Source organism: Rattus rattus, chromosome 1 (genome assembly GCF_011064425.1).
Source record: "Rattus rattus isolate New Zealand chromosome 1, Rrattus_CSIRO_v1, whole genome shotgun sequence".
Lineage (NCBI taxonomy): Eukaryota > Metazoa > Chordata > Mammalia > Rodentia > Muridae > Rattus > Rattus rattus.
In genome coordinates, this window is record NC_046154.1 from 488072 (window position 1) to 511363 (window position 23292).

Consider the following 23292-nt stretch of genomic DNA (forward strand, 5'->3'; position numbering starts at 1 on the left):
AAACAGAACAGCAAGAAAGGCTCTTACTCTCAGCAAACATTATTATAGCACTGGGAACAACATGGAGGTGTGACTACTTACCCTTCCTCCCCAGGAACAGCTGCAGCAGACAAGGAAGTTCACTTACCATGGTGTTCCTGCTGTCAGGCTTGCTAGAACCAGTTTATTCGCTCACCTGGCACACACACACATGGCTCACAGACTGACAGTTAAAATGTCTACAATGTTAGCAGGGTCAGTGGGGTTCAGTGGGCTCTGACCCTATCAGTTCCACGGGAAAAGGCTGCTGGATATGAGCAGACCAGAGAGCAGAGGGATGAAATCAGGAGGCTGAATCAGCCATGAAGGCCTCTTTCCCCACTTTTAACATTTAACTTCACTTTACTGTTTAAGTTCAAACTAAGACATGCTATCAACACCGACATAAGTGCCAGTGAGATGCTAACAAATGACAGGGTTCTTCTCTGCCCCTCTTCTGCCTAGCCTGCAGCAAGGGCCTGCCCACGGCTTGCTGTTCTGCTCACTGTTGCTAGTGTCTATGCACAAGGACCCACCTGGGGTGGCACAGCATCCTGGGTAATTAGGACAAACGAATTCTCACCAAGTAAGACTCTCTGAGAGTCTCCTATTACCACAAACTCACCTAGCAAATGGCACTTTACATACGTACATTACACACACATACACACACATACACACACACACCTGTAACAAAAAGGAGTAAGCTATATATTTGATGTCTCCACTCCAGATAGTATGAATGAGAGATTCAACACATATTTTAGACTATACATTCTGCATATGAAACTAAGCAAGGAACATTAACAAAGCAATTGTCTCTACTCTAAGTAGGAGGGTAGCCAAGTAGCCAAAATACTATAAAGTAACTTGAGGTGCTAGACACTTCTGGCAGGGAAAGGGAAGGGTTTCCTTCCAGGGGTGAGAGGTCAGGGCTCAAGCAGCATGACAATCTGGATGATAATTATGTCATATTGGAGGTTAGGAAATCATATTAGTGACTTCAAACCTCTGCATGCCCTGATTCAAGATGAAAGGAGGAGGGACGGAGCTCATACAACTGACTGTGGAGCTACAGCTATGGGCTGCCTCTCCTCAGGAGAGAGCTAGAGGGTGATCCTGACAGGCTGGCTCCTGGGCACATGGGCTTAAGGCGCATCAGTTGCTGCTGAATATTTCCTACATGCCAAGCACTGCTCTAGGCAACACTGAGCTATCTGTGATAGCTCACTGGAAGAAACTGCTACACCTTCCTTTTATAAGGCAGAAGTGGGAGTTTTCCCCCAAAGCTCTGGGTTTTCTATCCATCATTTTGAAAAATCAACCTCTAACTATTAAACAATTATTTACTCTGATACATTGAGCCCCTTGCTTGTAAGCTGAGGCTGATCTCAGGAGACGGTACTCCAACACACCTTGCAGTGGAAGTAGTCCTCCGTCTTATGCAGAAGGTCATTGAGTTTGTTCAGACCCTTGCATGGCACCTGGCAGTAGAGTGTTCCATCAGAGCAAATGTTAGTCACTTTGACATTTGTGTACATGGCGTCCACCTGGAACAAGCAAAGACACATGGAGACTGTTTGAGGACAAATGCTTCCATTTACCTAAGCAGTTACCCAAAGAGCCACACTTACACACTTGTGACAGTTAACATTGTCAACCGTCAACCTGACAACTGAGAATCCAATACTCAGCATGTATGCATGAGGATGTTTCTAGAAAGATTTAACTAAGCATTGCCCTGTCTTTGGGACTCTAGACGCATGCCTGTGGAGCTGAGGTTTTGTTTTGTAGTATGTGGGTGACAGGAGGGACTCGGGTCCTCCTGCTTGTCAGGTGAGCATTTAACTGAGGAGCCACGTCTCTAGCCCTGTGATTTACCTTTGTAGGAGGATGGAGGTCCTGTGCTCATAGATGAGAACTAGGAAGACCAGGAGTAGTAAGCATGCAGGGCGTCTCTTCAGAGGAAGAGATCTATGTAACACTTTCTGCCCACAATGCTTGGAGCAGAGGTGGTTAATAGCTTGGCAACCCCGAGCCATCTGTATGGCCACACTGGCTTCCTTGGTCCTTTACCTTGAGCCCATTTATCTCAGTCAATCTACAGAGCCGTCCTCCTCCAGACCCCTGTCAGGAGTATTTTACTTTGAACCTGCTTCCTTAGTTATGCTATAGAACCCATCTTATGGAGGATAGCACTTATACGAGTTTCAATGTAATCTTGCCTTAAGCTTTGTTGTACACATGAGACCATGAGACTGAGTTAATTATCACCAGGAAACTTCTTCCCAAATTGTGCTGTGCTTAAATATGCCTAAAAATAAACTACCCCATATCAAAATCTCTAAGTTTGAACCAATACCAGCTACTTAATTGTGTTGAACCAAATTTCTTTCTTGTCTCCCTAGATAGATAACCTACTGGCCGTAGTGTTTGCATAGCCACCAACCAACACACACACACACACACACACACACACACACACACACACACACACACACACACACACACACATGCACACACTCTTTCACACTGAACAGCAACCACAGTGGTACCTGGAGATGAACTTCTAGAGATCTGTCACATATGGCCTTCAGGCAGGTGGCATTGATGTTGATGTCATCCTCTCCTGAAGTGTCATACAGCACCACCAGTGGGATATCTGACTTGTCCAGTATCTCCACAGCAAAGATCTTCCCGCACGTTAATGACTCCACCACCTTCACGAGGTTGGGATCATCATTCAGAATCTCCAGCCCTGAAAAACAGCAACTGCTTTCATTTCTACTTAGTCATAGAAGCAGCATGGATGCATGATTTCACTGTCTGTTTTGACCACGCCCTGAAATAATAAATCTACCTCAGGATTACAACACTTTTAATGGAAGTTTTGTTTTGAAATCTTTTTTACCTTACAGATCTATAGATAAAAGGCATGATGTGAACCTCTTTAAGAGACACATTAGAGAGCTAGAGAGATAGCTCAGCCATTAAAGGGTAGGCACACAACCAAATATATAAGACATATCAGAGAAGGTACTCTAGAATACTGAGACTGATGACCAATCAGAGCTTTGCTACAGAAGGAGCAACCTTTGAGATATATGCAAATCCATATGTAAAACAAGACACTAACATGAGCAAGAACCTGTTCTTGCAAATCATGTACTTGTAATACCTTCTGTATGCTGGTTTTCTGTTTTCAATTAAATGCATACAACTTTTTTTCTTATAAGATTATTATATGTAACTGAAAATCAAACACTCCCTTTCCTCTGCCTCTTCTTCCTTATTCATCTCTACCATGAGGACACCAGAGACAGAGTTATCAAAAGAGATGATGTTTCAGTGGCCAAGGCATCAGGAGCAGTGCTACCAATCACTTCAAGTTCTTTGACAACTGAAATTCAATATATTACATTTATGGCAACTCTTAGGTTCATCTACTAAACTAACCTAATTAAAATAAGACACCATTTCTGTATGGGACTTCAGCGCCTCTGTTTACTTTTCTCCTTGAGTGTAAGCTACAAGGCTGATCCTGCCCTGCCCATTCTCAAGACCTGTAGTGCTGGGCCTCTGCTCATACCTTCACCTCAGCATCCAGACTCCTGTTCTGCACCTGTGCACCCTTCAAACCAAGCCACAATCTGTGACTGGCTCTTAAGAGCTTGTTGGCTTATTTCAGAGCCAGGCCCTTCACCCCAGTGGAGGAGTTAGAGAAAGGACTGAGGTAACTGACATGGTTTACAACCCCATAGGAAGAACAACAATATCAACTAACCAGAAATCCCAGAGCTCCCAGGGACTAAACCACCAACCAAAGAGTACACATGGAGTGACCCATGGATCTAGCCACATACACAGCAGAGGATGGCCTTGTTGGGCATCAGTGAGAGGAGAAGCCCTTGGTCCTGTGAAGGCTCATTTCCCAGTGTAGGGGAATATCAGGGCAGAGAGGTGGGAGGGAGTTGGTAGGTGGATGGGGGAGCACCCTCATGGAGGCAGGGGGTGGGGGGATGGGATGGGGGTTTCCAGAGTAGGAAACCAGGAAAGGGGATAACATTTGAAATGTAAATAAAGAAAATATCCAATAAAAAATATCAAATAAAAGAAAAAATCTTCTTTGCTGATGGGGACACTAATCACTCAAAATCTCTCTCTCTCTCTCTCTCTCTCTCTCTCTCTCTCTCTCTCTCTCTCTCTCTCATCCCTTCATCCATTCAGGCAGGGTCTTACTCTTTACTCTATAAGCCCACACTGACCTGGAACTGACTATGTAGCCCAGGCTGGCCTCCAATTTGTCATCTTATACTCTGAAATGATGGCATCTCAGGTATGAGTTGCCATACTCAGCTTAAGGGGAACTTCCACAGAGGGATTATTTTCATGAAATGGTCTCAGGGCTGGAGAGATGGCTTCGTGCTTACCAACGCTCTCCACCCTCCCAGGGGTCCTGAGTTTGCTTCCCAGCACCCACGTTAGTTAGAAGGTTCACAACCACCTGAAACTCCAGCTACAGAGTATCTGATGCCTCTGGCTCCACAGGCACATGTATTCATGGGGCATACATACACCGTGTGTGTGTGTGTGTGTACACATAAAAGAGACATAAAATTTAGAAGCAGAAGTATGATACCTTTTAGAATTATGTGCAAGCCTATTTTTATTAATCTCGCTGTGCCTTCCATAGCTTCTCCCCACTGTCTCGCACAGGGGCAGACTCCTATGCTTCTGTAGAGGAAAGGCCCAAGAACCAGCACAACCCATAGGGCAGCTCGTTTAGGTGCAGAGTGTATCTGCACAGTCCATTTCTATGGGGAGGGCCAAGGGCCCTAGCCCCGAAGCAACAGGACCCAGCAAAGTTAACTCCTATGCTATGGGGTCATATAGGCTCTTACTACACAAGACAAAATGAACACCAGCCATTCAAATGGATAAACTTTTTATAATAAAATACAATGAGCTGCATTCTACATAATAAATGTCACAATAAACATTACTACATCTTATACAGAATACCATATGAACTCATTCACTGAACCTTTCATGAAAAACACATTATGAGCTGGGTGTGGCAGCCCACACCTATAATGTCAGCACTGAGGAAGTGAGTTAGGAGGAACTTAAGTTTAAGGCCAGCATGGCCTACATGAGACTTCACCTAAAACAAAACATATAGGAAAAAAACCAACCAAACAAACCAACCCAGAAGGGCAGAGGAAAAGCAAGTGTGTACACTTGAGACACCAAGAGCGTGTCCAAATTAAAGGGCTGAGGAGTACACTGGGTTTTCTAAGAAGTCCCCTTACCTGCTAGCTTGCACTTTGTAGCTTGAAAGGACAGAGAGCAGAACCGTGGGTTCAGTCGGTATGCTTTACTCTTCTCAATGTTTTCACAAAAGCCATAGTCAACATAGCACACCTAAGGGGTAAAGCAAAACCTTTACCATTCAAAAGTCCTTATCCTTAGTTTAAAACTTTAATACATTCAACTGGACTCATTTTATTCCATAATCATCAAGTGGCACCTCGGCTCTCACCCACAGCCAAAGGAAAGGCTCCCCGATGCACCCCAGAAAATGACAATAGGCTGGGCCTCAGGATCTCATATTCTAGGCCCTTGTCTGCTACCTTACCCCTTAGTCAACCAGCATAAGAAAACCAAGGGAGAGCAGGCTCTGAGGCCTCACCAAGGTCCCCAGTGGTACTGTCTGGCCGCTGCCTGTCTTTGTCCAATGCTGTACCACCAGTCCTTCCTGCTAGGAGTCTACCCTGTCTGAGGAGCAGTAGCTGTTTCCACAGCGCCCATCAGTCCTGTGATACTGGCAAGATGTTAGATTCAAAACAGCACCTGTGACAGCCTGTTCTCTCGGCCACTGTGGTACTAGGGGATGAGATGCTTAGGTCGGGGACAACAGTGACATCATTCTGGACAACAAAGAATCAGTTCACAAAGCTAGATTATATCTTCATTCATCTTGGCAGAGCTGAGTAGAGCTGACTGGTACACTCTTCACTGCGCTGGTTAGTCGGGTCACCTGGACATAACCCAGAATGATCTGGGAAGTATCTTGGTGAGTTTAGCGCAGGGTAGATGCTATAGCCTGCATGTCTGTGGAGGACTATCTTAACTGCCTGACTGATAAAGGAAGACCTAGGCTCCCAGTGGGGAGCAGCGTGCCCTGGTTTTGGACCCCGGGCTGTATTAGAAGTAGAGGCAGCTAACGGAGCACCAAGCATGGGTGCACTCATTTCTCCCTGCTCTGGCTGCAGACTGGACTGACTGCGCTTAGTTCCAGCCTGAACTCTCTTGCAGTTAAAACTGCATCCTGAGTAAGTCCTTCCTTCTGAGTTGCCTCTTTTCAGCATACTTTACAGTCCCCCAGCTCTCTTTAAGACAAGGCCTCACTGTGGCTCTGAGCTGCCTGCCTCTGCCTCCCAAGCTGTGAAAGCTTTTTCCTTGGTGACTAGAAACATTGTTTCATTAGCCTAGGTCTGGAATCACTAAGACTCTGAGACTATTGGAAACCTAAAGAGCAAACCAAATAACAAACGCGGCAGAGCTGGCGGAAACACCAGTCAACTTAGGCGGCCACAGTGTCTTTTGAAGAAAATGAGGCACAGGGCCCAGCAGGAAATAAAAGTAAATTCCTCCACTGCAGAGTGAGAAGATAGGCAGACAGCCCTCCAACTCCCCCGACCCCGTGGAGAGTGCCTGGCTGCTGCGGCAGACTCACTCTTAGGAAACAACACTGATTCTGCTGCTGCCTGGACCCAGACCAGATTGCTGGCAGTCCAAAGGCTAGCCACGCCAGTGTTCATTCCTTCCCCTCTCAAGGCCTCAAGATTTAGGCAAACTTTTCAATTTCATTAACAGCAACCTACACCTGCAACTTGGACTTGCTCTTCCTGGACCATGGCAGACATGCTGATGACGGGATGCAGCATGTGAGATCCAGACTCCAGAGGTGAGGCCATACTTAGCAGGAGGCTACGGCAGCACCACTCCAAAGTCTTCACAGGCTTTATGTCTGCAGCCGGCTTCTTTACTGACTTGATCACTGCTTCTACTTCTATGGTAGTGGTGGAATTTTATTTGTTTTGTGGTACTGGAGATTGAACGTAAGGCCTAATGTATGGCAAACAAGTTCTTTACCACTAAGCTACATCCTGTGTCCCACCCTCTTGCCCAAGCTGGCCTTGAAACTGCTCCCCCTGCCTCTGCCTCCCAAGGAGCCGGATTACAGAGCTGCAGCACCAGGCCCAGATGATAACATATACGGCAATCACAATTCACAAACCACGCGTCCTTGGATATGTTTTTTGCTCTAAGAGAGCAGAACAAGCACTTCATGTTGAGATAACTACCAGTAAGCAGGCATTCAGTGCTTCCACTTCAGGTTCTCTGGCACCACCAAGTGACCATAGGTCTCAGTGCCATCGGAGTGCCTGCACACTCCTCCTGGCTGCCCGGGATGTCATAGGAGAGCAAGAAGACTTGAGCAGCTTCAAACAGGCTTTCCTTGAGGAAGCAGCCTCAGTAGAGAGCTGTCGTTCTTCCTTTCACTGTCTTAACCGGGGCTGGGCCACTCTACGATTACCCCAACTCCTCTTGGGTCCTGCCCCATCTGCAGGCCTTCAGGATGTCTGGCCACACCCATCCTAGTGATCAGCCTATGCTCCTTTGCTTCATGCCCTCCATGTCAAAAAACAGCAACTCCTCTGCCTGGAAGATAGGCAGGATTGTCACTCAGCATGCTTGCTTCCAACAAGGAAAGAAGTGGCATATCCAGGTGGCCACAAGCCCATCATGGATCAGCGACTTTTCTCCCTGTCTGGGGAGCTTTAGGACTCGAAAGGGCATAACTCTTAGTGAACTGAGCCTGTAGGCAGAGTCCTGATGCGAAGGGGCAGAGGCTGATCACCAGGACGGGATCACACCTGAAAACTGGTAACATGTCTAGCTCATGCTAACAAAACTGAGCTTGCCTTTATCTTGTTCTCGTCCGTGGAGATGATCTGTGCTCGTAACCAGGCATCCTCCTCTGCATTGACTGCCAGCAGCTGCCCCACGTGCACGGTCTGGATTGGTGTGACTCTGGGGTTCTTACTGTAATACTCCTTCATCTCATCTTCCATGAGCTCCTGGGCAGCTGAGTAGTCTTTGCCTACATACCTGGATTGGTGAGAGGAGCGACAGCTCAGAGTAAGTGAACCACAGGGCTCACTGGTGCTCCTGCTTCCCTGCAGTCTTGGTTCCAGTCTCACAGCTGCTCACCCCAGCAGGGGAAGGAACCGTGCTCAGCGAGCATCATTCTCAGCACGGGAAGATGCCCACTGCCCAACGTGGCAATGTGTGACAGACAGCCCTGAGAACAGCAGTGTAGAAGTAGGCATTGGAGGCCCCAGGAAGAAGCAGGCTGCAAGAGACCCCAGGACACAAGATAGAAGGGATGTGGGGACACCACAGAGGTCATGTGAGCCCTTCAGAGTCTGAATGAGGCTGCTGAGATCTGGCAGGTGGTTTTACCCTGTCGAGGCCGCATCTTAGAATCCTTAAGATTTGAAAAGCAGAGAACTACCAAGAACAACGGAGTGAGGCCTAGGACTTGGGGGTGTGTGCAGCAGAACAGTTCCCTAGCCTTTGCCAGGCCCTGGCTCCAACTCCAGCCTGCAAGACAAACACAGCAGTGAAATGCCCCCCAAAACTTATTTAACAAATTTGAACAAATTACAACAAAATGTTGAACTAATACTCTAGAAGTGACATGTTTTAGATGTAGCTGAGTGCCTCTAAGGTGTACACCCTGTGAAGTGTTATTTCCAAGCATCCCCCAGCCTTTTCTACTGTTGATGTACAGTCCTTTGATCCAGTGTGCCTCTCCAAACACATTTCTCATCTGCCATGAGTAGGCTGTCTTCTTCCCTTCCGTACAGGCCTCGTTCCAGGGTGTTAGGTCTGGAAAGCCAAGTCTGGCTCATGAAGTAAGAGCACTTCTGCTCCAGGATGAAGCGTGCAGCTGCAAGAGTTCCCAAATCACCTGGCCAAGGAGGTGAGGGGGCAGAAGAGCTCTGTTCCTTGTATTTCTCCAGTTTTTACCCAGGGCCTCTGGTGATTTGAGGAAACTGAGAAACTAATCCATATGGTCTTGGTAACTATCTACAGGACAGCAGATGGCCCAACCAGCCTACCTGTACCTAGAAAGAGGGGGAAGCCACAAAGACGTTTTACACACAGTGCAAAGAATGAGTCTTTTGAAACTAGCTATTTTAAGATGTGTGTGTAGTTTCCATCCCTGAGTGGGTTACAGATTCTGACAAGGCCCATGATTGCTGAATGCTGCAAGTGCTCAGGAGAGGCTGGAATCAGTCCTCCAATGGGCTCCGGTCTTTGAGGCATGGGACTTGGGGGCTTGAATTTAGGTGACAACTGAGTGAATGGAGAGGATTCCGGGAGCTGCCTCTGCTCTCAGCAGCAGCAGCCAGTGGAGAAGGATGGCTACACTCACAGGTGAGGACAAGGGCTGGTGCTTTGGCTGGGTGAGAGTGGGCAGTACCCAATATAGGCTCACACACGGTCTCCAAATTACCCGAGCAAAGGGACAGAGAATTTGCACAGATCAACCTCAGTATGTGACAAAGCTTCACCTGCATCTAAAACTCCATGTAAGTCAAAGTCCCTCTAAAGATCCTTCTTGGTGGCAGAGCAGGAGACTAGGCAGGCATCACTGTCCCTTCAATGTTGCTGGCCCACTTGCTTTAATGCTGCCAAACTCTTTCTTCTGGAAGGATCTAATTTGGACATTCTCTAGCCTTTTCTAGCTCAGCTCTATGTCTTGGGCAGCGCAAACCAGAAGGCCATTTGGGGTGAAGGGGCATGGGTGCTTTTTGCTTCAGTGTTTCCCCCCTCTCCACACTGGACAGTGATCCAGTGCTTCAGTGCTTCAGTGATACCGGGTCCCACTGCAGGAAGCAGCAAATTGCCATCTTTCTACACTCCCTAGGTGCTTCATGGTTTTTCTAAATATCTAAGAGAAGTTTAGAAAAGCTGGACTGATGTTTTCAATTCAGGCTGTCATTAGGCACTTACATGACAGTTACTCATTGCTCAGAATGGCATCTAGCGGCTCAGGGCAGCAGGGCAGCTCTAGGTCCACTGGCTAATCTGAGGTGTATGATGAAGTTAGCTACTCTGACATTTCAGGGCTGACAATTTCAGGGCTGCCACAGTCCTAGATGTGGTGGCATCGCCTGGCCTGAAGGGGCCAGGCTGTTTCCAGGTTGATTAGAAATGGAATGTTTTGACATAGCTGTCATGATGCTTAGGACACAGTTTTTACCGAGTTCATACCATCATTCCCATTTAAAACTATTAGCCATCTTTTCTCCTAAGAATACAGTGGGCACTTAACAAATATTAGCACACTATTGCACTTCACTATGACTCCTGAAGACGGTGTCCTTCCTTCCCTCCACAGCATCCGTGCTAGGAATGGTCACGTGACAACACTGCACAGCTTAACTAGAAATGCCAACTTGCCTGATAACCACATCATTTGTGTTGCTCAGCTCAACCACCAACACAGACGGTGAAGCCTCGGTAGGAATTACCAGAGGCGGCACAGTTATGTCCTCCACAAAGTCATCAGCACTCTCAGCCATGTTTTTTTCTATCTGCAAATACTCTTGTTCAATCATCGACTTGATGTCAAAATCTCCTTGTGCCTGCGCTTCATCCTTTAAGATCTTGTCTGTGGGCAATGGGAGTTTCGCATAGAGAATTGCCTTCTGGGTATTTCCAGAAATGTAGTTTATGGTGCACACATCAGAGAGTGAGGCAAGATTTTTTAAGGCATCCTCAGGGAACTTGACTTTGTACATGTCCTCAAATGCTTTAGGGAGTGCACTTGCCCAAAGGCCGCTTGAGTATTTCCCCAGCAGCTCGGCCACTTTCTCTTTGACATCCGGCATCACTGCTGGGCTCCCCTTTGATGGCACCTCCTGCCTGGGAGCAGGTGGTGGAGGTGGGCGCTCCTTCTCGGGGTCCTGGTCACTTCTCAAGGGCTGCTCTCTCTTGGCAGGATAAAGAAGTAAATCTTGACCACCACCACAAGGTTTTTCCACCTGAAATTTTTAAAGAGAGCCAATGACAGACGTTTCAGTGGATAAGAAAAACCTAAAAACACAAATTATTTTTATACTTTAGAGGACCATTTTCAATTTCATAGTGCGAAAAAGTATACATGTTATTCTTAACTACAAAGATGCATCACCTGACAGGTGACATGAGCAGGAGTTCAGAGACAATCAGGGAAGAAAAGGCATTCGTTTCACTCAAGACAGTTAAGACTCAAACCACCCAGGGAATCACGAGGCTCTGTCCTGTCAACATCTCTCTGCAAAATCCAGAGCAAAGTTTGCGAAATACACTGGAGCCAGGGTGAGATGAAGCCATGTCAGGAATACATACATCCCGGGGAGGAACAGAGGAGTATTTAAGCACAGTGAGGACACTACTTCCTTCCTACAGCATCCTGAGAAACTCACAGCTTTCAATGCGGCAGTCTTTAGACAAGATGCCCCAGAAACAAGGCAGCGTGAGCCACCACCACAGCAGACACATAACTGAACACACTGCCATCTTAATGAGCTGGGGGTGGGTGGGGTGACATGGCTGTCCTGCAGTGCTCAGCCCTTCTACAGACAGACGAGGATTTGCACAGTCAGCCTCCTGCCCTATGCAGCTTAGACTTATGAGCTAAGAGATTTTCACAGTTTAAATGGATGACCAATCGGAAGAGCCACTTCACATGTGAACATCCTATGGGAGCAGGTGTGCATCAAGCCTCCCTGGCTTAGGTACCCGAGACTGCTTAGCTCTGTAAGTCAGGCCAGGCCAGGTGACAGTCATGCAGCTCTGTGACATTTCTGAACTCCCAAAGCCTGCACTTCCACTATTTAGCTTTTCACAAAACCAGATTCTTCACCCTTAGGCTGAGTTCAGATTTCGGGATCTGCCTTCTGAAACAATCCCTTCTATTAGTCCCGCTTGGCTATTCCTCAGCTACAATTGTAATTCTTAGGAGAATCTGCTCGGATGGTAAGTTTACAGTAACTACCAAAGACAACCTACTGCTTCCTGTTTTGCTGCTATTTGATGCTTGTTTTTAGGCAAGGCTGCCCACAGCCTAGGCAGGCCTTAAACTCATTATTTAGCTCAAACTGGCTTTGAACTCCTGATCTCCCCAACCCTCTCTCTTTTTTTTTTAAAGATTTATTTATTCATTTATTATAGATAAGTACACTGTAGCTGTCTTCAGACACACCAGAAGAGGGCATCGGATCTCTTTACAGATGGTTGTGAGCCACCATGTGGTTGCTGGGAATTGAACTCAGGACCTCTGGAAGAGCAGTCGGGTGCTCTTAACCTCTGAGCCATCTCTCCAGCCCCCCCAACCCTCTCTTTTGAGACAGGGTCTCTCCAGCTGTACTGGAACTATCTAGACCAGGCTGGCCTCAAACTCACAGAGATCTGCCTGCCTCTGTCTTTCTAGTGCTGGGGTTAAAGGTGTGTGTGCCACCACACATGCCTGGCCCTCTGATCCTCTGTCTCTTAAAGGGTTTGAATCACAAGCACAACCAGAATGCATTTGCTGACTGGTCAGCTCACTAATAAAGAACATTACTTAATTTTCCTCACTTTTCACACAGGACTTAGGAAGACAGACATAGGTGCTTATGTACAAGGGAAGACTTCTAATAAGTCGAAAGACAAGGACAATATGACATTAAAGATTTCATTTGGCGCTGGGCATTGTAGCATAAATTCCTAATCACGACTCTTTGGAGGCGGAGTGGAAAGATCAAGAATTCAAAGTTTCTTTCAGCTACACACATTTATAAGGACAGCCCAGCTACAGCTATAGGAGATCTTATCTCAAAAACCAAAACAAGCAAAAAACCTAAACCCAGGAATCCTTTTGGTCTGGTTACATATTCTTCATGACACTTAAGAAGTGGGGGACAGGGATCTGAGTGTAAAGCCTCGGTTGTCTTCTTTGTTCTCCCACTGCTGTGTCCTAAGCTTCAAGGACTCAGGAAACACTGCAGACTTTGAAAAGCCTGAGGTCACCTACAAGCCATGTGTACCGGCTACTTAGCTGGGGAGTTCCTTCTCGCCATGGCTCATTAGCTTCTTAAATCCAAACTTCTATGTTTTTAAAGTTTCTCTCAGTGCTAGCAAATGATTCAGAGCAAGTATTCTATCTCTGAGCAACACTTCTAGTCCCTCTCTACTCTGGTAGATTCTTGCTATGTGGCCCAAGCTGGCCTTGCATTAGCCATCTTCCTGCCTCAGCCTCTGAAGAAAGGACTATGCCACGCCTGGCCAGTCACTGCTGTCCTTCAGCACCCTGGATAAGGCCTCAGGATTTAGGCCAGGAGTCCAAGCACGGCTGGAAAATATATTTCCCAGAAAAAAGGAAAAATAAAAACTAATGCTGTGAGTGGTTCCTGTGTGTATGACTCCAGTGCACACTGAGACACTGCAGCCTTCCACATCCAAAGCTAGATGAGGCTGCAGGATCCGCCTTCAAACTCTCTCCAGCCTTCACCTACTAGCCTTTCTCCACCCCTTCTCAAGAGCATGCTGGAGGCTTAGTTCAGCAGAGAAAAGGCCATTAGCTTCGGGCCACAACTGCATGTGTCCCCATTTAACCCCTAATAGGAAGCGTTTTTCAGCTTTATACTACCTTTCTTACCGAGGAAGTTACCTGAAAATATAGGGCACTTCAGTGTTTATTTGTCCCACCCACCCCAGAGCCAAGCCTTCATTTCCACCCTTGTTAGTATGAGGAGAAGCCATGATCACACTAACTCCTGCAAAGCTCTTTCATAGCTTCTGCATACAGCCAATGCAGTCAACTCTTTTGGGCAGGAAGCACTGCTTTTGACAGAAGTTATGGGCAACTTATCCACTTAGTAGAAGCTCGCCTAAGGTAGAAGCACAGTCTTATTTTTTTCTAATCTTTATTCACTAATCTCTGCTCTTCAGACAAGACTTTATGTAGCCCAGGCTGGCCTCAGACTTATTATACATCTGACTGATGATCTAGAACTCCTGATCCTAGCTCTCCTTTCTCAGGTGATGAGATTATGCACCTTTATGATCAGCTAATTCCAGAATACTGTTAAAGTCATCCAGAAGTAGTGTGTTTACACATCTGGCTACAGCATCTAAGCCACACTTTGCCTGCAAACAGCAAGAATTTCCCCAAAGTCTAAGCAAGAGTCAGGTAAAGCCCTAAACGAGAAGACAAGACGGCTTCCCTCAGCAGCGCTATGCTTTTGTCTAAGGCAATCTGCTCTCTCCATGACCTCTCCGACTGTAAACTGCAGTGAAACTGCAGAGTGCTCTTTTAGATAGCACTGGGTGTGTCAGGGCTATGCCTGTAGACTGCTTCCTTACTTCAATGCGGAGGTTGAAGGCCTAATTTGTCAGTCCTACCTGCTGACTAAGATTACACACTCACCTAACTTTAGGAACAGACCCTAGCCTGGCTGCAGTTAATTCAGCATTCAAAATTCCAGGCAAATTTATTCCCTAGTAAGTTTAGTGACATGGAAAACAGGCTTGGACCAAATATTTCATTAACTAACCTTTGGAGAATGGTTTGGTTCTCAACCTTCCTAATGCTATAAACCTTTAATACAGTTCCTCATGTTGTGGTGACCCCCAACCATAAAAATAATTGTGTTGCTTATTCATAACTGTAATTTTTCTACTGTTATAAATCATAGTGTAAACACCTGTATTTCTCTGATGGTGTTATAGCCCCTGTGAAAGGGTTGTTCTACCCCAAAGGGGTAGAAACCTACATGTTGAGGACCACTGGCTTAAGGGTTTCTTAATTCAAAGGGAAATATACATGGAAGGAATCATTTAGACCTAAAAAATTAAAACAAATATAATTTTTAGCTCATTTTTAAAAATTTTCTTATGGATAGAAACTCACTTTTCCCAAAACTCTCCCGTGGCTGCTGGCTCCCACAAATCATGACATCTCTAGTTCTCTCTCTCCTGCTATACTCCAGGTCTCCTCAAAGCTAAGAAACCATGCTCAAACTGGGTGTTTGACTTCTGCTCTTTTCTGTGCTCTGGCCCACCTCACAGGGTTTAAGATTTATACATGGGCTCCTGCCTCAGTTCTCAACTAAAAAGCAAGGCTCTTATATTTCCTGCATGTGACAGTCAGGAAACAACTTCAGGAGAGGACTTTATATCTTCCAGTTCCTCTAGCCCACCTGATTCATGTACACAACTGGGACAGGATCAGCACCCCCACGCCCGCCACTGCCCATGCACAGTGTGGGTACAGACTCAGCATCCCCTGCACAGTGTGGGTACAGACTCAGCATCCTAACTATGCTTTCACCATCTTTTTGTTTTGTAGCTTTGACTCTCAATATCCACCCTGCAAATCATCAGTCTAGTGGCAGGCCCAGTCATGGCCTAACCTCCACCTCCTACAGGAGAGACCAGTGATGTAAGCCATCAGGACTGTATACCACGGAGATAACCCACCTTCTACAGTGACCATCAGAAGATTCTATGTCAAATATGCCTTAAGTTTGCTATGCTCACAAGTTTCCTCTACTCAGCTTGACTTGGATTGATTCTGCCTCATGTGGAATCTCACACCTCGCCAGGTTTCTGTAAGCTTCCAGGAGACATCAGATTTGGTAGGTACAGGTCCAAAGACAAAACATCAACTTCTTTGGACAGCTCTGTGTTCATACAGATGAGGGCTCATCCTTTGTACTGTTTTCTCCTTAGTCAGGAGAGGTCTTCTTTTGTTCTAGTTTTGCCTGTGAACTTAGTCTCTGACGGCTCACCTGCCAAGAGCACAGCAGAGGCCCCTGAGGTTATGTTTACTGTTTCTATGGAATTAGAATTTTCTTTAGGGTTCTACAAGAATCCAGGAACATCCAACTAAATTGAGACTTCTCAAAGTATCTATATGAGCACAGCTCTTTTTCCATGGAGTAGTAATTTTATGTTGAGGTTTTAAATAATGTTTTAAATCTTATTTTACATGGTTATTGTTCTGTTGAAATTCAAAATGGTATAATAAATGCCTTTATTCACCTATAAGTCTATATTCTAGCCCTCCAAACATTTATAGTTACAGACTCAAAAATGAATCAACACTAGCAAAAGAAATCTATGCTAAAAACTTGAACTCTGACCTTAGCAGGGCAAGAAAGAGCTCCAGATACCTTTCCCCAACAGGGACAATGGCTGTCACTGTTTACAGGCCTGTACACTATGCTCACTTCATAGGAAAACTGCTCCACTGGTTCCTTAACAGACACCCTCTCCATGCTCAAGGTGAGACTGGTTGACAGACAGAGCTGAGAGAGATGAAGAAAGGGCCACTGGCATCACTGAGCCACAGTTAGACAGACTGGTACAATTCGAAGCATGTGATGCTGTGGGATGAAGGATGTACTGTGTTCACCAGAGAGACAGAGCAGCTAACCCAGCGCCATGCAGCCCATACCATCCACCTCACACATCTCTACAGCAGTGCTCCACACAACGGCCACAAACAGGGTGCTGAGAGAAGCATCTTTCCAGTGGGTTCTGTTTAAGAAGCATGGTTTGTGGCATATCCCACAGGGGCTTAAAGGTGAAGCAAGAAGTTCTCTGTTGCTGTAACCTCTGGCCGCTCACAAGTCATCTACCCAGAGAACCTCTCTGAAGGTGGCCGTAGATGCAGAGTCTCCTTCACTGCCGACTCTCTCAGCTGCTTGTCTACCTGATGCCTCCTCTCTGATGCTGATCTAGACACACACTGGCACCACCTCAACAAGGATAAACTTCATATCTTGGCTCACACATCTGGAAGACAATGGAGTCTTCCAGTTACATCTAAGAAATTCCTGGGATGATTCTGGCTGGGAGCTGGGGCTTGCACTGTGCACTAGGTTTCCCCTTGTTCTTATTACCTGTGGCAGGAGTGAGGACAGGACAGAGATCTTCCCAGGCGGCACCTATGCACATATTAGAGCTGCACTCCCTGCAGGTTCACTGCTTCTTCGTCTGGAACCTTCTCCTCTCAGTAGCATCTCCTGCTTCCACTGGAGTGACTCCCTCTGTAGGACTCACTGGGTATCCCCACTTCAGCAAAGGCTTTGTCTGCTGAAGGCTGGGCTGTGGCTTCTGACGTTCTGCTAGCAGCTGCTTTATGAATCTTCTCTCACTTCATTCTCACGATAACCCTACAACTTGTGCCAGATTAGCTATCGATAGAGTCAATTCAGGCTCTAGAAGGGTGGTGTATAGGCCGGAAGTTATACAGCTAATAAGTGACACCCCTAAAGGCGCTGCAGAGGCCTCAGAGATTAAGCCTACTGTCTCTATGGAGTTAGAATTTTCTCTAAGATTCTGTTGGAGAGCCATCCAATCAAATCAAGAGACTTTCCAAAGCATCTGTATGGGCTGTTTCCATGGAGCAGCAGTTTTGTACTGAAGCTTTAAATCGAATTCCAACTCAATTGTGATCTAAGCTATTTGGTCGGCATCCTTCAGGCCTGGGGGTAGCTCAGACACAGGACTGTCTCTCAACTTCTCTTGATTCTACCATGTGCCAGCTCATCTGTCATCTCCTCAACTGTGTGCTGAGACTCTGACGTGCTCACTAGAATTTCCTTTTGGTGATGAAAAACCACAGTGCCGCATATGCACGAGGGAACTGCAGCTTTTCCGGATGGGCTCTACTGGTGTTGTGCATATTGTAGGAATGGGTCTGGGAACTGCAGTGTTAACTTTTTTTTTTTTTTTTCCTTTTCTTTTTTTAGGAGCTGGGGACCGAACCCAGGGCCTTGCGCCTGCTAGGCAAGCGCTCTACCACTGAGCTAAATCCCCAAGCCCCATCTGCAGTGTTAACTTAAAACTCAGTGACTTCAATGGGTTACAAAATGATACCCAACAGGAGTGCATGCAACCCAAATCATCTTTGTGGAAGCTATTACTAATTAGTGTCCCTAGGGATGACAACTCCTCAGGGGGACGTCTCACTTACATCAATGTCATGCTGCCATTCATAACGCATCACTTTCTATAACAGAGGCCTACCATGCCACAAACATGGAACACTTCTCTGGCAGCTCTCAGCTCTCCAAACTGCGTTGGGCAGGACCCTGAGACAGACATGCTTCAGTCCAATCTGCTATTCAACAGTGTCTGCTGCAAGACCTGCAAGTCAGTCAGAGGCCAGGATCCTGGGGACCTCAGAGCAGGGACACACCACTTCCACTTAGTGATGACTATGAAACTAGTTGCCTTCTGTTCCATTCTTTAGATTCCTTTTGAGCCGTTTCTCCTTAAATTTCCTAAATATGCAATGTCTCTTGTCTCTGACTCTGGCATGAGCTGCTCCTCTTGTCTTTATCATGCAGTGTTAGCTTCCCATTTAATAGCTACTGGCTCTGGTTGTTTCTTCACTTACTGCCCCAATGGAGCCCTGTTTACCCCTACCTGCAAGGCCCTCAGCACAGTGGGAGGCCTAGCAGCCTTTATTCAGAAATGATTTTCTTTACTGAACAGGAAGTCCCACAAGGGCAAGGCCATGTCTGTCTTGTTTTCTGTTTTATCCTTAGTACCTGGGTCAGTGGCTGGCACACAAGGATTTCTTAACTCCCAGTCAAGTACAACTGTTAAAGAGGGCATCCTTTCTACAGCAGCCAGGAGCAGTTACTGCCCTTCTCCTAGGCCTAGGCAGGAACTCTCCAAAGAGAAGACACTGTTCTTCACCATTTCTATTTCCCCTACAGCTGCCTAAAACTACGAACCTGTGACTTGACAGTCTCTCCAGCTTTCTAGCACACCCTCTGCTGCCTGACTGATCCAGGTTAAATGTCATGCAGGCCAGTGTCAGAGTTACAGCTGTAATCCTAGCACTCAAGGGGCTAAGGCAGGACGACTACCGTGAGCTCAAAGTCAACCTGGGCTACAAAAGGATGGCAATAACCTATCTACAGATAAGACCTCGAGGTGTCACCCAGCACTGTGACATGGCTTACTGCACACCCTGGCTGAAGCGCCATCAAGGTAAAACTTCAGAGCTGATATTTGGTCTCTGACGCTGAAGCTGCCCTCTGAGAGGCATATGGAAAGCCCTAGAAGCACATGCCTCTGGGTGGTAGGACTATAGGATATTTGGATTTTTATGACTTGATTTTTAATTGTTTTCATATAGAATAGTCTATACAGTTGGAGACTTTTTTTTAAAAAGAAATACAACACACTTAGATTTCTTCTTCAGTTGTGATAGGTCACAGAACAAAGACCCATTTTCTAATGCCAGACTTTCTGTACTACCTTTCAGTCCGTCTGATGTTAGTTATGGTAACATAGCCCCAGGCATGCTATCTGTGTTTCTACTCTTCATGGAGGTGGGAACAAAGGGAAGAAAGGGACATAGCCATGGTGCAATTGTTTAAAACCAGGGAGAAACGACCAAGGAGTAACAATTAAGACTAGTCGGAAGTTAGAAAATAGGTATAGAAACTTTTAACAGACACCCAAATAACTAGCAGTTTGTGGTATCCTAGGCACACTGCCTTCCGCCAGCATCTCGCACTGATGACAGTCCCACTCAGTCTAGATGATCCTACCCAAGGCCAAGAGGGACACTGGTAAGGGATGAACTCTGGTTCTGCTTCACACTCAACATTCCTGACTGGGCCCAAAATGATCATGAGGTGCAGATGATCGAAGCACTAAAAATGTAACAAAAAGTTGGTTGCTTCAGTACCTAAAATGTAAGAGGAAACCATCCATTTTAGGTAACACTCTAACATTGGCAGGACAGATATTCTTGCCAGTAAAGTACTCTGGGGCTCTAGAGCCATCCAGAGCAGCAAAGATGAAAATTTCTCTAGAAGTAAGAAATTGAGCTAAACAAATGCTAGTAATTATAATGTAAGTATAAAGCAACGAAAAGGCAACACACTCTTTATTCTTTAAGTTTATGCTCTAAAGAACTCTTTATCCAAACCTAGCAGCAAGCTATCTTTGTATCATGACCATAAAAAGCTCCCAGGCCACTAAACCTTTAACGCTTGCAACTGCCAGTGGAGTTTTAAAATCAAGGGGTGGTATGCAGCCAATCTGAGCTGAAACCCAGGCCAATAAACTCCTAACAAGCTCCCTTAGGAGTAAGGTGGCAGAGGGGACATCAACATACTATATTGAGGGAATCTTCCCCCACAAAAAGGGAAACAAAATTCCCATCTTAACAACAAGTTTTACATTTTAAACACCACAGACAACATTTTCCAAAACATTTGTTATTCTGCACTTACAGGGACGCAGAGCAGTGTCTCCAGAGTTTGAGAGTTCTTGTTTGCCTACTCCACATGGAGTGTTCTAACACTGGCCACACTGCCCTAACCCTTTTCTCTTGTAGCTATTTACCTTACTTACTTCATCTCCTGTGCCTTCAGCACTCGGGGCAGTGATTAGCAGGAGCAGTGTAATGTGAATGGATGTATGGAAGGATGACTTCTGCCTGGAACTGGGCATGAGACTCAGAGGGCTCTGTAGCCTATGGGGAAATAGTGTCAAAACACATGCCTTTCTTAGGCCAGGAGCCCAGAAGAGACTACCTGTCCTTTTGCCCAATAGGTGTAGAAGCCAACATGTATGTTAAGGAATGCCCTCTTTCAAAACACGCATACTCCAAGAAACTGATTCTACAAATGCAGAAGCACCAAGAAGGTGTTAACACTGTTGTCATTTAGGACAAGTACATTTTAAACACAGACTCTACATTGATAATTAAGAAACATCTAGAAAGTACTTGGGTTTAAGAATCCAGCTGTCTCTGTCTCTGGCTGGACTAAAATTTCTAACAGACTGTTCTGATCCACCATCTTATAATCATGAACTCTGAGCAGGGGTGGCTACAAAGAACTTTCCATCTAAAGATTCTGTCATGAGGACAACCTGCATGGGTCTCAAATATGACTATAGTATCAGTTCTAGAACAAATCAAGTACTATTTAAAAACAATTAACACAAATAACACATTTGTTCCAGCTTTAAAGTCTTGGAAAACGCTTGAGAATAAGCATATACAAACTAGCACTAACACAAACTGTGACCAATAATTACTAAAACGACACAACAGCCAATGTTTACTGGCAGAAGGTCAATCAATACAAAACGGTACATAGTACACATTACCAACTCCTAAATGCATCTTAAGTTCAGACAAGGTAGGTAACAGCACTCTGCCCTTGACGTTGGTTTTGTAGGAGTGAGAAGCCACGTGTGTCAATCTTAGAGATGGATTAGTAGGAAGCACATGGGAAGCACTCTCCCGTGACTACTGATTTGGGACCTGCGAGCTGGGCAGGGAGGGAGCATAGAGGGGAAGAAGAAGGAAACACGTACCGTGCAAATGTGAGGCCAATGTTCAAACTGCTGTAAAACTCCTTGGTTAAGGTCTTCTTTATAAAACTCTTTGTAAAAATGTGGAAGCTTAGAGATCCAAATGCCATTGTTATGCTTGTCTAATATTTCCTTTATGCGGTTTTGAACCTCATCCATCTTATTAGTGTAAGAGGCAGGAGGCGTGACATTTGGTTTCTCAACAGTCTGATTTAAATTATCTTTAAATTAAAAGAATGATAGAATTAATAGATTATTCCATTACCTAGCATTTGTGTCTCTGACTTTGCTATGCTCTGGGCTCTGGGGTCCTGGATTTGGAAGAAGGTGGGACTAAGCTGAGCAGCACTAAGGACCACCTCACCTATTACCCCTGAATTATATAACATTGACCACCAATGAGGGAGCTTCTCCCTTCATTTTGCAAGGATACTTTATAGTTTGCTTTGAACATTATGGCAATCTTGCTGGGTAAAAAATAATCTTTTATTATTTAACTAATGTTTTTCTAATAAAAACTAAGGGACACGACATTTTAGATAATATAAATATATGTGCTCAACTGAAGCCATAATCCACGAGGCACAAAAATAATGCCTTAGAAGGAAGAGTGCTTTTATAAAAGATAAAAAGGTGCCCAGGTTTCCCGACAATGGTGAATTTGCTCTTTATCTAAGGCAAACAATTTAGCAATCCACAGGAGCCTGGAATCTACAAAAACTGATCCCAGCTAGTTTATGGACAGAAACTGCAACTCTGGCTTCTACCTCTTCAATATTTATCGTTCATAAAGTTTTAGCTGGCTTCTTTCGTTCCTGTTTATTTTTTTATTTAAAACTCAGAGTGCCGGAGTTTACAAGAGAAACTTGTGCATTACTGTGACCATTTTGGTATTTTAACTATGGAAATAATGTCAAACCTCTATAGCATTCTATCAGAATATATATCAAAGTATTAAAATCTAACACCTACATGAAAAAATTTATTTACAATTTAATCAGATACCTTTTTTGCTAAGTATAGTCATTTTTATTTTCTTTTTGATTAACTAATAGAGAAATATAGTCTAGTCTGGGGACACTGGTCTCTACAGATATCAGGTACCAAAAAGAGTTTTCCTTGTGGATCCTTAGAGATTACTCCTCTCTTCTCACTAGAAGACACAAGGATGTGCCTCTGACACCCTTAGACTGGCACAGAGAGGAGAAGGGTCCAGGATATCCAGAACTGTTTCCTATTAAGGAAATAACTTACTCTATTTTAAACTCCTAAAGAGGCATATAACTTCACTGAGTAGTCATGATTTAGAAAACTGATATGTAAAAGTAGTTCTTATGTATACAAATCATACTATTCATTTTCATAATCAATACCGTAAGAACACTCCTGTGGAAAAGGCATTTGACCTCAATTAGAGACATACTGCAAGCAACAAACCCTGTCCAGTCATTTCACGGAGCACACAGCCAGCCCTCTGGAAAGCTGCCCTTGGTGAGAGTACTCAGTGTTTGCATAAGACAAGTCCATGAGTGGTGTATGTCTAACCAGCAACCAGCAGCTTCCTTGGCTTTATTTACTATCCTACTGTTTTCCTGGTGGCCCTTTTCATTTCACAACCAATAATTACTTATACCTAGCTGTCACCTCACAGTTTAAAAAAATTTTTAATCTTTATTTTTATTTTATGTGCATGGCTGTTTTGACTGCATGTATGTCTGTGCACCTCCACATATATGTGGTGCCTGCAGAAGTAAGAAGAGGGTGTCAGATATTCTGGGACAGGAACCGTGTTGTTTTGGGAATCAAACCTAG

The 23292-nt window shown here is 45.2% G+C and overlaps 1 protein-coding gene across 4 annotated transcripts in view; it reads right to left on the reverse strand.

Annotated features, from left to right (window-relative positions):
* Tdrd7 (tudor domain containing 7) overlaps positions 1-23292 on the reverse strand; it is a 64108-nt gene that overhangs the window by 13521 nt on the left and 27295 nt on the right. For all 4 annotated transcript variants that reach the window (XM_032891166.1, XM_032891157.1, XM_032891175.1 and 1 more), the window contains 6 exons: positions 21484-21701; positions 10561-11144; positions 8010-8196; positions 5331-5442; positions 2574-2776; positions 1434-1568 (listed from right to left, as the gene is read on the reverse strand). In XM_032891166.1, coding sequence (XP_032747057.1) covers positions 1434-1568; positions 2574-2776; positions 5331-5442; positions 8010-8196; positions 10561-11144; positions 21484-21701 — 1439 coding nt within the window. The remainder of the gene's footprint in view (positions 1-1433; positions 1569-2573; positions 2777-5330; positions 5443-8009; positions 8197-10560; positions 11145-21483; positions 21702-23292) is intronic.